We start from the raw sequence: 14,257 nt of genomic DNA on the forward strand, positions 1-14,257 counted from the left end.
CACTGAACACAGGAAGAAACTCATTTCCTCAAAGTCCCTTGTAGGAAGGAGACTCTCAGAACATGGCTAGACAAATTACACACACACAGATCTGACATGTTAATGACTACACCTACATTTTTGTGGGACCTTGTAGCATTGGTCCCATTCTACAGATAGAGAAAAAAATAAGACTTACATGAAATGACACATGAATCTGTAAAAAATTAAGTTTAAGGCTATGAGGGGGGAGAGAATATTTCAAGCTTTTTACTGCTTACAGCACAGCTACAAAGCCTGTTGATACCAACAATATACACTGAATTCAGTTGCAACTTTGAGCATTGAACATTTTTAAAAATTTAAAACCCACTCAGTTTACACACAAAGAAACATCCTATGTAATCATCTGTCAAAAATTCAGTTTTAGTTTTGCTCAGCATTATCATTAAAGAAATTTGCATTACAGCCATTTCTCCTATCCAAAGCTCATTGCCTAATTTAAACCAGCTTTCTTTTCTGCTATACTATCACTTTCATTCAAGTTTTAGAAGAAAAAAAACAGAAGGGATTTTCATTCCTTTCAACACAGTCCCTTCCTAAGAAGTGCCCATCTTGCTGGCTAAGCGAACCTCGTGGAACACAGTCTGCAATCACATGAATAAAACTTCAAAAATGCAGTTAAAGCCCTAGGGGCAAACAGAAATTAGGAAAGAGCAGAGTTATAAGTCTTTGATATCACAAATTGAGAATCAAAATAGTATTTTCAGGTATATGTTCAAAATGCACTTCAAGACACCAGTAAAAATACTCCTCTGTAATTAACATCATCCACCATGCAAAAGCACCTGCACACTCACAGTACTACTGCCTTTTTATTCTCAAGGGACAAGGATGTTACACTGCCTTCTGTGGACCACTGTAGGCAGAATTTTAGCAAAAGAAAGAGTGATCCAACCTCTCCTCCTCATCTGACAGGAGATAAAGCAGGACTTCTCCTTCAAACAGCTCACACCAGAGGCAGGGGAGTACCATGAATCCCTTGGATGGTCAAAGAGGGCTTTGTGGAGCCTACTTCCTGCAGCCAACTTAACAGAACAGAACAGGCCATGCTACTGGAAGGCAGCAGCACACCTTACCAACATCTGATAAACTGGGATGCCTTTTATCTGGTGCACATTTAACACAACTGATCCACTTCGGGGTAACTAAGCACCAGCTAACCACATGAAAAATGCTTTCAAACCAAATACATCTATCACAAACAGATGATGGACTTAAGAGAGGCCCCAGAACCAGACCAGGCTTACTTCCACCTGTAAGAAAACACAAACAGTCCAAATGAGACCACTGCCCTACAGTCAGACACTGCCCGACAGGCAAGGCCCTAACAAGTCTCCAGGTGCATGGTGGTATCACCACATGCACCACACTCCCCACCCCAGACTGCCACTTTAGCAAGCTGTCTCAGTGCCAACAAGGTAAGCACTATTCAAAGCAATTGAATAAAAACACATCAGTAAGGAGTTTCACCAGCAGCAGGTCTCTGAAAAACAAACAGGCTGAGCTGGAAGCTGCCCTCCTTGCCCTGCCTGTGCCCAGCAGGAGCTACCACCACAGGCAGGGCCAACACAGCACATGCCCCCAGAGCTGGCAGCTAGGTCCCTTTCAGCTCCTGCACTGCCACAGTAAACATGAAGGTGATAAATCTAACCACGGGAAAACTTCTAAATACAAGGCAGCAAACAGCAACACAAATAAGTGAGTACACAGGGCAGGTTTGGGTCCAACTGTTAAAATAAAATCAGTCTAGTCCCTAATAAAACCCTTTCCATCCCTAATAGATAGTCATGCTACCTATTCTGGTAGTTAACTGAAACACTGAGTCACTGCTTTCATCTACTGCTTTCACACAACAAAATGCTGTTCTGTGAGTACTACATACCAACAAGATTATTTACCAAATGAGAAAACTCCACTAAAAATGGCTTCTTTTTCAGAAATAAGCTCTTCCACTCATTATCTTTGGAACATTGATACAACAAACCAAATAAATTCCACGACTCAATGGATGTAACAAAAAGCATTTGTAACAACCTGTCTTAACTTTAACCTGAAAAGTCGTGAGCAATTTCATTAAAGACTGAAAAAACACTAACAACATCTGCTATTTCCCAAAAATTTCTCATTTGAACTATTACCCACATGAACCTTAAAACTGGACTTCACCTTTTCTCAAGTGGTCAGTGAGAACTCTGACACCTCAGATAGACAATCATCCATTCCTCTCCAGTCTTCTTAGACACAGGTGCCTGTGACTGCAAAATCCTAAGTGCACAAAGCACTTGCCCTTGCTGCCAGCACTAAGCAGGAGAGTTTCTGCATGGAGATGTGCTGCAGGACAAGGGAGGAGACTGCTGGGCACATCCTTGGGTCACAGTCTCACTGAGCACATCTCCAGCTGAGCGTGGGAGGTCAAAGATCCAGAAGGTTCCTGCTCCTACTGCACCCACTGACACCCTGCACCTGAAGACTGCCCTCCCACCAGCAATATCAGCAGCATGCACAAGTGAAAACTGAGCAGGAGGAACACTGCTTAGAGAGGCACAGGAGAAGCAGAGAAGCAGGATGGTACTGGAGGTCACCTGTGCAGTCCAGCACCAGTCAGGAAGGGAAACTGGCAGTGGGAGAAGGGAAGGCTGAGTGTAAGGGAAACTGGCAGTGGAGGAAGCAGGCTGAGTGTCCTGCTGGTGTAGGAGAGAGCACACCTCCTACCCAGGGGCAGTAGGGATGGTGGCATACTACCAAATTCTGCATCCTTAGGAAGATGGGATTTTAAAGCCACAAGAACAAAACAAAAGCCACAAGAACAAAACACAAAAAAAAAAAAAAAGTAAAAATAGCTGAAAATTTTCCTTTTTTTTTTTTTTTTGTTTGAACAAACTTGAAGAGAAAGATTTAAGGGAAACAGCAGGAAGGTGGTGTCAGACACTGGCAGAGACTGGTGCCTGTTGTTTGCACTTCTCTGGAAGAAAAAAAACAAGTGAAAGGCTCAGAGAACAGCACGTTGTGATTTAGCCAAGAGAACAAATCAGGTCAACTAGTAATCACACATGGGGGAAAAGCCAAACCCCGCCACTATTAGGGTAATTCTCTGGAGATTTCATTGTCATAGCTTCCCTATTTTGTACCAAAATTATGATGCAAGTATTATAAGAAACCAGGAGAAAACACAAGAAACACAGGATTAATGTATCATCTAACACACAACCTGGCTGTTGTGAACTTTACACGTTTCTGTTCTTTTGCTTAAAAGCAAACAATACCAAAAACTGAAACTCATGATAAGGCAAAACTAGCATGATTAATCCAGATGCCAATCTTTGTACCATCTGCAATCATCATCAGATTTAACAAAATTACACATTTGAAAAAATGAAACAAGTTTTTAAGAGGTATGTAATAAGAAACAATAGGAATTTAGAACATTTTTACTAAAAAGCAGCTGAAATCTTTGCCTAAGTTGAACTTGTTTATGAGACTGCTTCGTGAAATGGAGAGTCCTAACAGCAACATTATTATTCCTAATGAAAAAACAGTTCACAGAGAAAATGGTTTGTCTCTATATAAAAATGTGTACATTCAGGACATAGAAAACTGCTGCTTCCTTACTAGTAACCACTTGCATGTTCTGGATATGGTAGCATGTATCAAGAAAGCAACTGAGAAAAAATCATGTATGGATGGAGAATACAAAATACCACCTAACAAGGAAGACCAACATGACATTTGCTTTTGAGTTTGAATACTGGTGTAATTCCTCTTAACCATTATTTGTATCACAATCATTTAATAATACAATTTAATTACAAAGAGGCAATATGCAATCTGATTGTATAAATAAATTCAATAAGCAAGGAACTTCAGAAAAGCAAACTGAGGCCATAATATGCACAGCAGAAACTACTTTTTAACTCTCATTTAAAAATTCTAAACCTGCATCTTCAGGAATTACTTCTATTTGAATCCTACTTGTTAACTTTAAAATATTAAAATTCCACTCCTCCTAATGACCCTTCATAAGACTAGGAACACAGTCTATAAGAAGAATGACTCCATTTTATTCCACGTTATTTGTGGAGAGCTTACAAGAGAGCCTATTACCAAACCTTAGCACTGTGACCAAAACTACTGAAACTAAACCATGACATTAATTTAATAGTCAAGAAGCTTCTAAAACATGTATGAAAGTCACAGCAACCACTCCCAAACAGCCATCAGCTCAAGAAATAACTGAATTGCCAAAAAAGCCCTGAAAAAAAATCAAAGAAAAACCCTAGTAATACCAATAAAACCACTCTTTATAATCACTGCTACCACAGTTCAAATAAAAAAAACTTACTTTATAAAAATATCCCATTCCCTAGACCACCACCACTCTTGACTATTCTACAGATAATAAAGTGATTAGTATTGATAATGTGTGGATTTTATTGCTTTATAATGAAAATATCAACTTCTTAAAGGACACTACTTTTCTCATCACTTTTACTAAGAATTATCTAAGAAATAGAAAAGGCTTTAACATCCTTGAGAAGCAAAGTAGTTGGCAAGAGGGGATTAGGATACACACTAAAATTGGCTAAAGTACTGTTGCAAAATTAAGGGCAAAACTGTGGAACTATAAGAACATAGCATTAACTAGAAGAAAAAACAGTATTTACCAAATACAGCTAAGCAGTGTACAGGTTGGATTAATCTAATCCACAGGAGTGAAAAGAAGAAGTATTACAAATCCTACTTGTAGCATTATCTGAGTTTGTCTCCATAGAACCAAGAGGCCAAAGAGTTCCATGGTGGAGAATGGAAATGGGAAACATCCCAGCTGGTCAATCTACATGGTCCTAAGAACATCACAGTCCCACAGTGGGAAGAAGAGGATCTAAATTACACTGTTTCAGATTGCAGGACTTAGGAAACTCATATATTTATTTGTAAGATTACTTTCCAATTTTTTGCCCTTCAGCATATAGTTCAGAAGTCTGATTACTTATTTAAAAAAAAATAAAACCAATTAAAGAGTTACAGCTGCAAGACACAGTGCTTGAAGTATCTACACATCTTTCAGTCCAAGGTAGTTACAAAATCAAATAGCTAAAACTCTAGGGTGTACGACATCATACAACATATTTTTCTAAAAGCATCAGGATTTCCTTTACTCCTAAAAAAAAAAAAGTTATTTTTCTCTTATAGGTATAGATCTATTAGAAATCCATAGAAATGGAATCAAGTCCTCCCCAATCCCCCAAATAACTATGGTCAGGCTTCATTTCCTGTAAAAGGCACTCTGGAGTTTCTTACCACCATCCCCATCTCTTAAAATACGAAGTTCAGACTGCTTTGTTCTTAAGGACATGATAAAGAAAGCACTGCAGCCTTAAGTTTCCACCTACTTAAAACTGCAGATATGATGAAGTGAGATACATTGCTTAATGCTCCTGCTGCCACCTCTCAGCAAGCAGAGGTGGTCCTAGTCCTTCTCCGTGACATCCAGTTTCACCTAAAAGCTCCAATAAAGTAACTTTCCCACTCCAAAGTGACCAGATTCCTGTTGCAGTTCTCTAGTCACTCAACAATTGCTAGCTGTCCCTCTAAATCCTTGGAGGACAGCTGTCAGCTTCAGAGCCTTTCCAGCTAAAGCTATTGAGCACAAGGCAGGCAATTTTTCTTATTTGTGTATTTTAAAAATATGCTACAACACCAAATGTTTAATCAAAGCTTGGAGCAATAAGAATCTATGGTGAGGTTTAAAGTTCATGAGCTATTAAATTCATAAAAGACAAAAATATTCAAACATTATAAACTTGAATGCTCTGCTGGCAGACAGACCATCACATCACTGGAAGCTGTGGGAGAGCTGCCGGAGTTGGAGCTCTGAAGCACTTGCTCAGCTTTCACCAGCAACTGCTTTGGCCATTTTTGTTTGCTCAACCACTTCAGCAGTTGGTTTACTCAGAACTGCTAAAAAGCAACCAACAAGTTTTTCAGAAAGCAGAAAAGTCTGGCTTTCTCTTCCAAATGATGAACACGAAGGACTGGTGACTGGAGTTGATCTATTAACTCCAAATTTCGCAAGGCATGGTGACTGGAAGTAATTTACTCATTTCACAAACTACAGACAATTCTCCTTTATCTGGTTTAAATGCAAAGCACATTTGGACATATTTGTTTCTTATTATGTACATAGCACAATTAGAATTCACTTTATTTAACTAACAAAGTTAGCTAAAAGTTCTCTAAAGCACGGGGAATTACATTTCTTAGACATTAAGAATCTAAGCAGTGTAACTCCTTAAATAAATGCATATAGATGTGTCCCCTCCTGCCTAGCAAGAGGTATGATCAAATTAGACCAATTAGAATCAACTTTTCTTTAGGAAAAATAATTAAGCACAAATGCAAAATAAAATTAAAAACAATTATTTAATCAGGGTTTCCTGCTCACTGATTTAAGTCATGATTAATAATACAGTCACTCTGATTTCAGTCAATCCCTCCAGCACGGACCCATCCCAAAGGGTCGTACAGTCTCAGTCTTCCCCCAGCATCTTCAGCATGTCCAACTTCACTTAAGACCTTCTGCTCCCTTCTTCCAGGACTAAATTTGAGGTAAACTAAAGCTTACAAGCAGTCATGTTCCTGCCACCTACCACATCCTCCCCAAGAAAAGCCTAGGCACCAAGATTTTTCTGCTAGAATATCCCATTGCTCTGCTCAGGAATGAAAGAAAGCAGTAAGACCTCCAGAGACAAGGCACCTGGGAAGGAAGCAGACCCCTACTTCCTACCCCAAACAAAGCCCCTCAATGAGGATGGAGTCAAGATGATGGGAAATGTAGGATCCAAAATACCTTCTGATGCTCACTAATGCTTCCCTACTAGAGAACTTTGTCCTTAAGTACTGAACTTAAAGTGCAGTACTCGTTTCTTGTTATTTTCAGCAACTATTGGAAGTTTTCCACTTGCAACACCTGAAAAACTGGGTTATATTATGGTGGCCAGCTTCTGTTTAACTGCTCTCCAACGATCATAACTGAAGTACTGGCATTCTCAACAGAAACCCTGACCACTCTTCTTCCTCTACCCCCCTTCATATCCACTAAGAGCAATTTGGCAACCCAAATCTACCTTCTCCTCTTTTATTACTGAAAACACACCAAGGCAAAAAAAGAAGTTCATAAAGCTTTTCTTCCTCCCACTTGTGTGCTTTTATGCTTTTTAGCTACAATTCAAGAACTACTCTACCGCATAAAAACAATTTCCTAACTTCAACATTTTTTTTCTTGTGAAAAAAAGCTCAGCATGGAAGCAAAAAATTTAGTATGGGAGTAAATGGACTGGGAGCAAGTACTACTTCAAAACACAACCTTATACCAAGAACACAAAAAGCATAAAGGACTATTTAAGCCTGTCATATTTCCATAATAAGGTAGCAAAATTCTATAGAACTATCTTTGCTCATGATGCACATATATATGGTAGTGTTTCCCAGCAGTCACAACAATATTTTGCAATCATTTAGGATTAACAGGCTCTAAGAAAATCCAAAGAAAAGTCAATACTAACTGCAGACTACAGTTATTACTAACAAACAAGTTTACTTTAGCCTGGTGGAGAAAAAAAATTACTTGCTGAAAGAAAAAAGCAAACAAGAAAAGCGTAAAGGTGGAAAAAAAGAATGAGAGAAATAACAAGTTTTTTTACTTGAATGGAGGTAATAAATATAAACATCCTGTCCGTATGTCAATTCCCTCTCTCGATTTAAAATGGAAGAGGTTAATGGGAAATTCCATTCCAGGCAGAATAAAATAGAATTAAAACAAAACAGTTGGCCAATAACTAATTTACACTATTTGCTACAGCACTTGTATTTTAGAAAACCAGATTCAAAAAAAGATTTGTATTAAAAAAGGTTTCCTTTCCCATTTCTCATCTGGACATGGTACAAGATCTCCAAAGAATGTGGTATAAGCATCAGCTTACCATGAGACTCACATCTTCAACAAAACCAGCAATAATATCACAAGCTAGAATTTGTGTGTATCACTGGCACAACGTTAATCTCAGACAATACCTTCTCATGCTACAGCCAGCCTAAATAACCTCTTATGATTGCTATGCTCATTCTGAGTAAAAATATGCCATCATTTTTAAATACAAAAAGTGTTCCTGTTCTTCTCTGCCCCCAGATAAACTGGCCAAATCCATAAAAATTTAAATCTACAGTTGAATGATAAAAGCCAACACGCTTATTGAGAACTTCCTTTTAAAGCAAATAAAGTAGCTGAGGTTTTACACCACATGTAAACAACAGAAAACAACAACCCTGAAAGTTTTAATAAATTTCAGGTTGATTTCATGTTCATGGACTACTGTATTGTATGTAGCATACAGATACAACCTGGCATCTAGAAGCATTTTCTAGACTGGAAACTTAAGGAGGAAATAAACTGTACCTTTGTGCTCAGACACACAACTACCATCATCACATTTTAAGTAACAGTAAATACAAACAATACACATTTATCAAATTTTAGTAAAAAAGTCACCAACAAAATTTGCTACCCATACAAAATAACTTCTTCAAAGACTGTCAAATACGTGGCATAAGTTTATTTACCATTTTGCCACCATATATAAATTTGGACTGAAATTTGCATTTCTTTTGTGTTAATTCAAAGTTCTATTTGGCATTCTATTTTGCTTTTAGCAGAGTATTGAAAGCCAACAGCACACACAAAAAATAACTTACAAAGCATTATGCTTAATTACCAGACACTGCTGCAGCACCACCCAGTGAGCCAACCATGTCCTGGGCTGCACCAAAAGTATCATGGCTCTGAAGGGAGGGGAGGGGATTCTGCCCCTCTACTCCACTCTGCTGAGCCCCCACCTGGAGAGCAAGGAAGGACATAGACCTCCTGGTGTCTCTCAGAGGGCTGGAGCATCTCTGCTATGGAGATAGGCTAAGGGAGTTGGGGTTGTTCAGCCAGGAGAGACCATACAGCACCTTCCAGTACCTAAAGGGGGCCTTTAAGAAAGTTGGACAGAGACTTTTTACAAGAACATGAAGGGACAGGACATGGGACAACAGCTTTAAATGGATACAGAGTAGATTTAGATTAGAAATTAGGAATAATTTATTTCCTTGGGGGTGGTGAGACTCTGTAACAGGCTGACCCTCCAGTAGCTGTGGAGTTGCACCTGCCACACGCCTGGAAGTGTTCAAGGTCAAGCTGAATGGGGCTACCTGGTCTAGTAGGAGGTGTCCTTGCCCATGGCAGGGGCTGGGAACTAGATGATCTTTACAGTCCCTTCCAATGCAAGGCAATCTATGGAATCTCTTCTGACTCTGCCTTGTCAGCATTGGCCTGAACATTCTCCATTTACAAAACAGCACCTTGCAGGTATGTGCTTTAATATTTTTAGTTACACACATAAAGCAGACAAAAGTAAAGAAACTTCAAGCAGGAAATTGTGTGACTGCAACTATGTGAGCTATGGCACAAGATTCAGTCACACAACCACACATACAGTATGTAAAATAATACTGCATAACAGTCCCCCTAAATTCCTGATAACATCTACTGCAGAGCTCTTAAGTGACCACATATACCACACATAAGTTATGGGAATATAAAACAACTGACAGAATGACCGACATTTACAAGCTACACTAAAACACAAACAAGAGGTAGTTCTTATAGAGTACAAGTGTACAGCTGCAACTGTATTCCAGTCCATCCCAGTCTTTTCATTTCAAAACCTCAAAACATAAATTCAAATCAATACAGCAAAGCCATGAGGCCACTCTAGATCAAGATATAGAAGAAAAATGGAAAATTTTCATCCAATTTCTTCATCCAATTTTTTCATCCAATGGAAAATGTTGCAGCGCATTTTAAAAGATAAAAATATTTTTAAAATGTTATTTCCTCTAATTTCACCCATTTTTTCCAAGTAGTCTCTTGATACTGACAAGATATTGCCATTTTTTAAACATGTTTATGCAATTGTTATATATGCCAGAGCTTTCTTTTTTGCTTTTTTTCTTATTAGAGATTCCAAAAATATTTTTAGAACTTCCTAAATCAAGGTACTGAGGGTTTCTGTTCTTAATAAACCAGAATCTTTAAATGCCCATGTGAGAAATTTGAAGAGCTGATACCAGGCCTTCATAGGTGAGGTCAGATCAACCACAGCACACATGGTACACTCTGTGAAGGTCTGCACTTCCAAAGGCAACAGGAACATAACTCTCACCAAAGCCAAGCAAAGGGATTTTAATCCACAAACAAGAAGGCCAGGCTGGGAAAGAAGTGCCAAATGTGCTGTATCAGTAAATACTACCCACTCAAAACTGGCACCAGCAGCAATGCAGCTGTGATCCAGTATGGGCCGGCAGCCTTGTGCACTGCTCCAAAACTCACAAGCTCCATTAACATCACCAGGTATCACAAGTTTAGAATTGATAATGGCCCAGGCTCCCATAAACACACTGCACTGCAAATATTCCTTGCTTAATAGTTTGAGCTGGCATCAATCTTTCACATACATAAGCCAATGTCTATGAACATACTAATGTATTTTTATTTCAGGGCCTATTGATTTCTGGCAAGATATTTCTTTGTAAAACATATATACATAAAGGTGCCTTGATAACACCCCACAAGCATGAACGCAAAACATGAACCCAAGCATGGCAGCTTATGCTCATTTTCAAAGAGAGGACACACAGTTTAAACACAATCCAGGAACACTATGCAGATACAACACATTACAGTACCAAGCAAAGACCAAGGTTTTTGATTACTTTTAACCCACAATCTGTATTAGAGGATGCAAATTACAGTACTCGGAAAAATCCAACAGCGTGAGTTGTAAGAAAGAAAAATGTAAATAGCATAATCGTCATATTAAAAATGAGCTTCACAAAAAATATTTCTCTTGTCTCAACAGAGCTTCTTGAGGACCACCATTTTTTGTTAAAATAAATAGATACATAATTTATATTGCAATAATCATTTCAAACTTGTATGGCAGGTATTTGAAATACATCCAAAAAATCCTACATATATATATATTAACTGCATGCATATTCATAACAAGAGTTGCAACAGTGAAGAAACCTGCTCTCAATAAACTTAAAACTATGAATTTGACTGCTGGTGGTGGTTTTCCTAACAGCTTTGGCTTCTCAGAGAAGATGAGCACAAAATGCCTGCCACTTTACTCAGCATCTTTAACATATACCATAATTCCTTCCCAAGTATTTTCTAGAGCATTTCATGTCAATCTACCTGCAGGACCGTGTGCAAAAGTGACACAGAGTGATACAAGTCTGACAACTACTGGTGTGGAAAATGGAGAAACCAGACTGCATTATACATTTCCAGGATGTCGAATCCCTGTTACTAAGTCCCTACACTGCTTATCAACCAAATAAAAAAAAAAACCAAAAAAAACAAGAAAACCCAAAAAACAAGCAAGCAAGCAACCACAGGAAGACCCAAAAAACAAAGACTCTTCATCTTCGCAACTATTTCTATTTTAAGTTAGCAAGTTTCCTGCTTGGGCGATGACGTTTTGCAGATGCTACAAGAAATGCTACATGGTATTCATTAATCTGGGGCAAATCAATTAAAATTATACAACTGCTCGGTATGCAAGTATCTGTGCATAAAAGTTCTCCTCCGCCACTAATTGGCGTTCAGCAAGTAGTTATTTCAGCTAAAAGCACCGAGCAACTCACTAGCTGTATAACTGCTACATCTTGTGGCAACACAACACAAGGAGGAAAAGCAGACAATACCCGAAAGGGAACAGCGAAGGGACTTGTTTGCTCATAACCTTCATACAGATATTCCCTGCAAACACCCACAACACCCTGCTGTCGCTGTCGGTGTAACACAAGAGGGGAGGAGCAGGGGAGGGAGGAGAAAAATATTATCATCGAAGGCGTGATGGAGGACAGGAGAAAGTTGCAGTCATTCCGTGGCGGCCGCAAGGCGCCCTGTCACTTCTGGCCGCAAAACCGGCCGCCCCCCAGGGCGCTTTCCCCACGGGGAAGGATCTCCGGCCCCTCTCTTCCCACCTCCATGATGCCAAAAGTGCCCAACTCCCTCAAGCAACAGCGGCCGCATCCTCCGGCGCAGCACTTCTACTTAGCCGCTGGCGGAGGGGAGCCTATTTCGGGGAGGACGAGCGGCCGCCCGAGGAGACGCGAGCGGCTGCGGCAGGCGGACGGCCCGGGGACGGAGGGAGCACGGCGGGTCCCCCTCCGCGGCCCGGCGCGGGGGTTAACAACGAGGCGCCGCCGCGCTGACGAGCGGGCGGGGGCGGCGGGGCCCCGCTCGCCCAGCGACCGAGGTTCCGCTCACCACCACCGGGCCCAGCGCTGACCCCGCGCCGCCGCCGGGGGCACCGGCCTCTCCCGCCGCCGCTTCCCAGCGGCCCGGGACCGGCCTCCGGCGGCGGTGGCTGGGCCCCCCCCCCACAAGGGCCGGGCCCCCCACGCAGCCCCGCGGCGCACTGGTTACCTTCCTTGGGCGGCTTGCCGGGCGGCGCGCCGTGCAGCTGGGAGGCCGCCGCCGCCGCGGAGCAGCCCTGCAGGCTCGGTGGGGACGTGGAGAGCCGGGACCAAGATGGCGGCCCCTCCAAACTTCCACTGCTACTTTGGACACTCATCAAGCTACTTTCCTGGAGCCCGGCAGCCGCCGGGGGCGGCGGGGAAGGCGGCGCGGCGGGGGGACACCCAGCGCCGCGCTCATGGCCGGGGGGCCGGCCCGACACCGGCGCGGGGAGGCCGCCGGCTGGGAGCGAGCTCCGGAGGCAGGCGGGGCGCGGGAGAGACGGGGCGCGGGGCCAGCGCAACCTGCCCGCACCTCTGCACTGCGTCGCCGCCGCCGAGCAGCCGCCTGTGTCTGAGGCCAACCTTCCCCGCCGCCGCCGCCGCTGCCGCCGGGGAGGGGAGGGGAGGGCGCAGGCGGGGAGGGGTCATGCGCAAACACGATCGCGAGCCGAGCGAGCGCCGCGCTCCGCCGGCGCCCAGCCGAGCCCCGCCGAGCCGGAGCCGCCCAGGGGCGGCCGGCGGGAGCGGCGCCAGCCGCGCACGCACCTGCCCCCAGCCCCTCTGCGCCGCGCGGCCCGAGCGCGCCGCCTGTTCTCGCCTCCGGGCGCCGACCCCGGGCCGGCTCGCAGCCGCCCGCCGGCTGACCCTTCTCCTCGTGCACGCCCGTCCCGCGGCGCTACCTCCCTGCCTTGCCCAAGCGCGCACCTTCCGCGCCGCGGGCGGCCCTCCGTTGGCCGCCCCGGCCCAGCCGGAGCTAGCTCCCCTGAGGCCGCGGCGTTCCCCTCCGTCTCGGTTTCCTCGGCGGTGCGGTCCGCCCGTGCCGCCGCGCCTTCCCCCGCGCCCCGCCGCCACGGCCATGGTGGTGTCGGGGCGGGGCGGCGGGGGCGGGAGCGGCGGCGGAGACGGTACGCGCGGCTGCCGCGGCCGGGGCCGGGGCCGCGCCGCCCGGCACCTCCCCGGCGTGCGGCCGCGCGGGGCGAGCCCAGCCCGCTGCTGTGAGAGTGCGGGCGGCAGCGGCGGGGCTGAGCGGGCTCTTCCCAGTGCCGACTCGGTGAACGTTGTTCAGGCAGCATCTCCGGGGGCTCTCGGGCGCCTGCCGCTTCTCAGCGTTCTTTTCCCGAACAGGACGGGGCGGCAGCAGCGACTCGGGGGCACTCAAGAGAAGCTGATGTCCCGAGGGAGAAGGCTTTGGCCGCCAGCCGCAACCCGCTTCGCTGAGGAGCGGGAGCTCCCATTGGATGAACTGGAAGTCGGGCAGGAGCCATTCACCAGGCCCACCACTTCACCCGCTTCAACCACCAGGCTGGGGCTCCCAGGTGGACACCAACGCCGACCTGGCAAATTTCAAAACGTCCCTCTCTGCCTTGAGTTTAAAGACTAAAGTGCAAACTTAGGCGAATTTTTCGGTTATTCCTTCCTTAAAATTAACATAATCATGACTGAGAATGTGAGATATATGGAAAGTCACTTCTGAAACAAAGCCTTTTAACTTACCGGTGCCACTGGTAAATATATTTTATATATATATTTTTATATATAACAGGGATAAAAATGACTTTGATTACTTACAAAAAATCACGGGTTGCAGATATATTGCACTTTGTGTATATGAAGAATATCTTCATCATTCAGGCATGGTGCTTATTCT

The 14,257-nt window shown here is 43.7% G+C and overlaps 1 protein-coding gene across 2 annotated transcripts in view; it reads right to left on the reverse strand.

Moving 5' to 3' along the window:
* TLK1 (tousled like kinase 1) overlaps nucleotides 1–13,455 on the reverse strand; it is a 66,148-nt gene extending 52,693 nt beyond the window's left edge. Inside the window, exon 1 of one of the 2 annotated variants that reach the window (XM_050976879.1) lies at nucleotides 13,315–13,455. Coding sequence is in view for 1 of the 2 variants with exons in the window: in XM_050976878.1 (XP_050832835.1) it covers nucleotides 12,578–12,725 (148 nt within the window). In the remaining variant the exon portion in view is untranslated. Of the gene's footprint in view, nucleotides 1–12,577; nucleotides 12,891–13,314 lie in introns of those variants that run through there. The other variant, XM_050976878.1, reaches the window with a different exon arrangement.
* Nucleotides 13,456–14,257: the final 802 nt, after the last annotated feature.

Source organism: Serinus canaria, chromosome 7 (assembly GCF_022539315.1).
Source record: "Serinus canaria isolate serCan28SL12 chromosome 7, serCan2020, whole genome shotgun sequence".
In the NCBI taxonomy this organism is placed as follows: Eukaryota; Metazoa; Chordata; class Aves; order Passeriformes; family Fringillidae; genus Serinus; species Serinus canaria.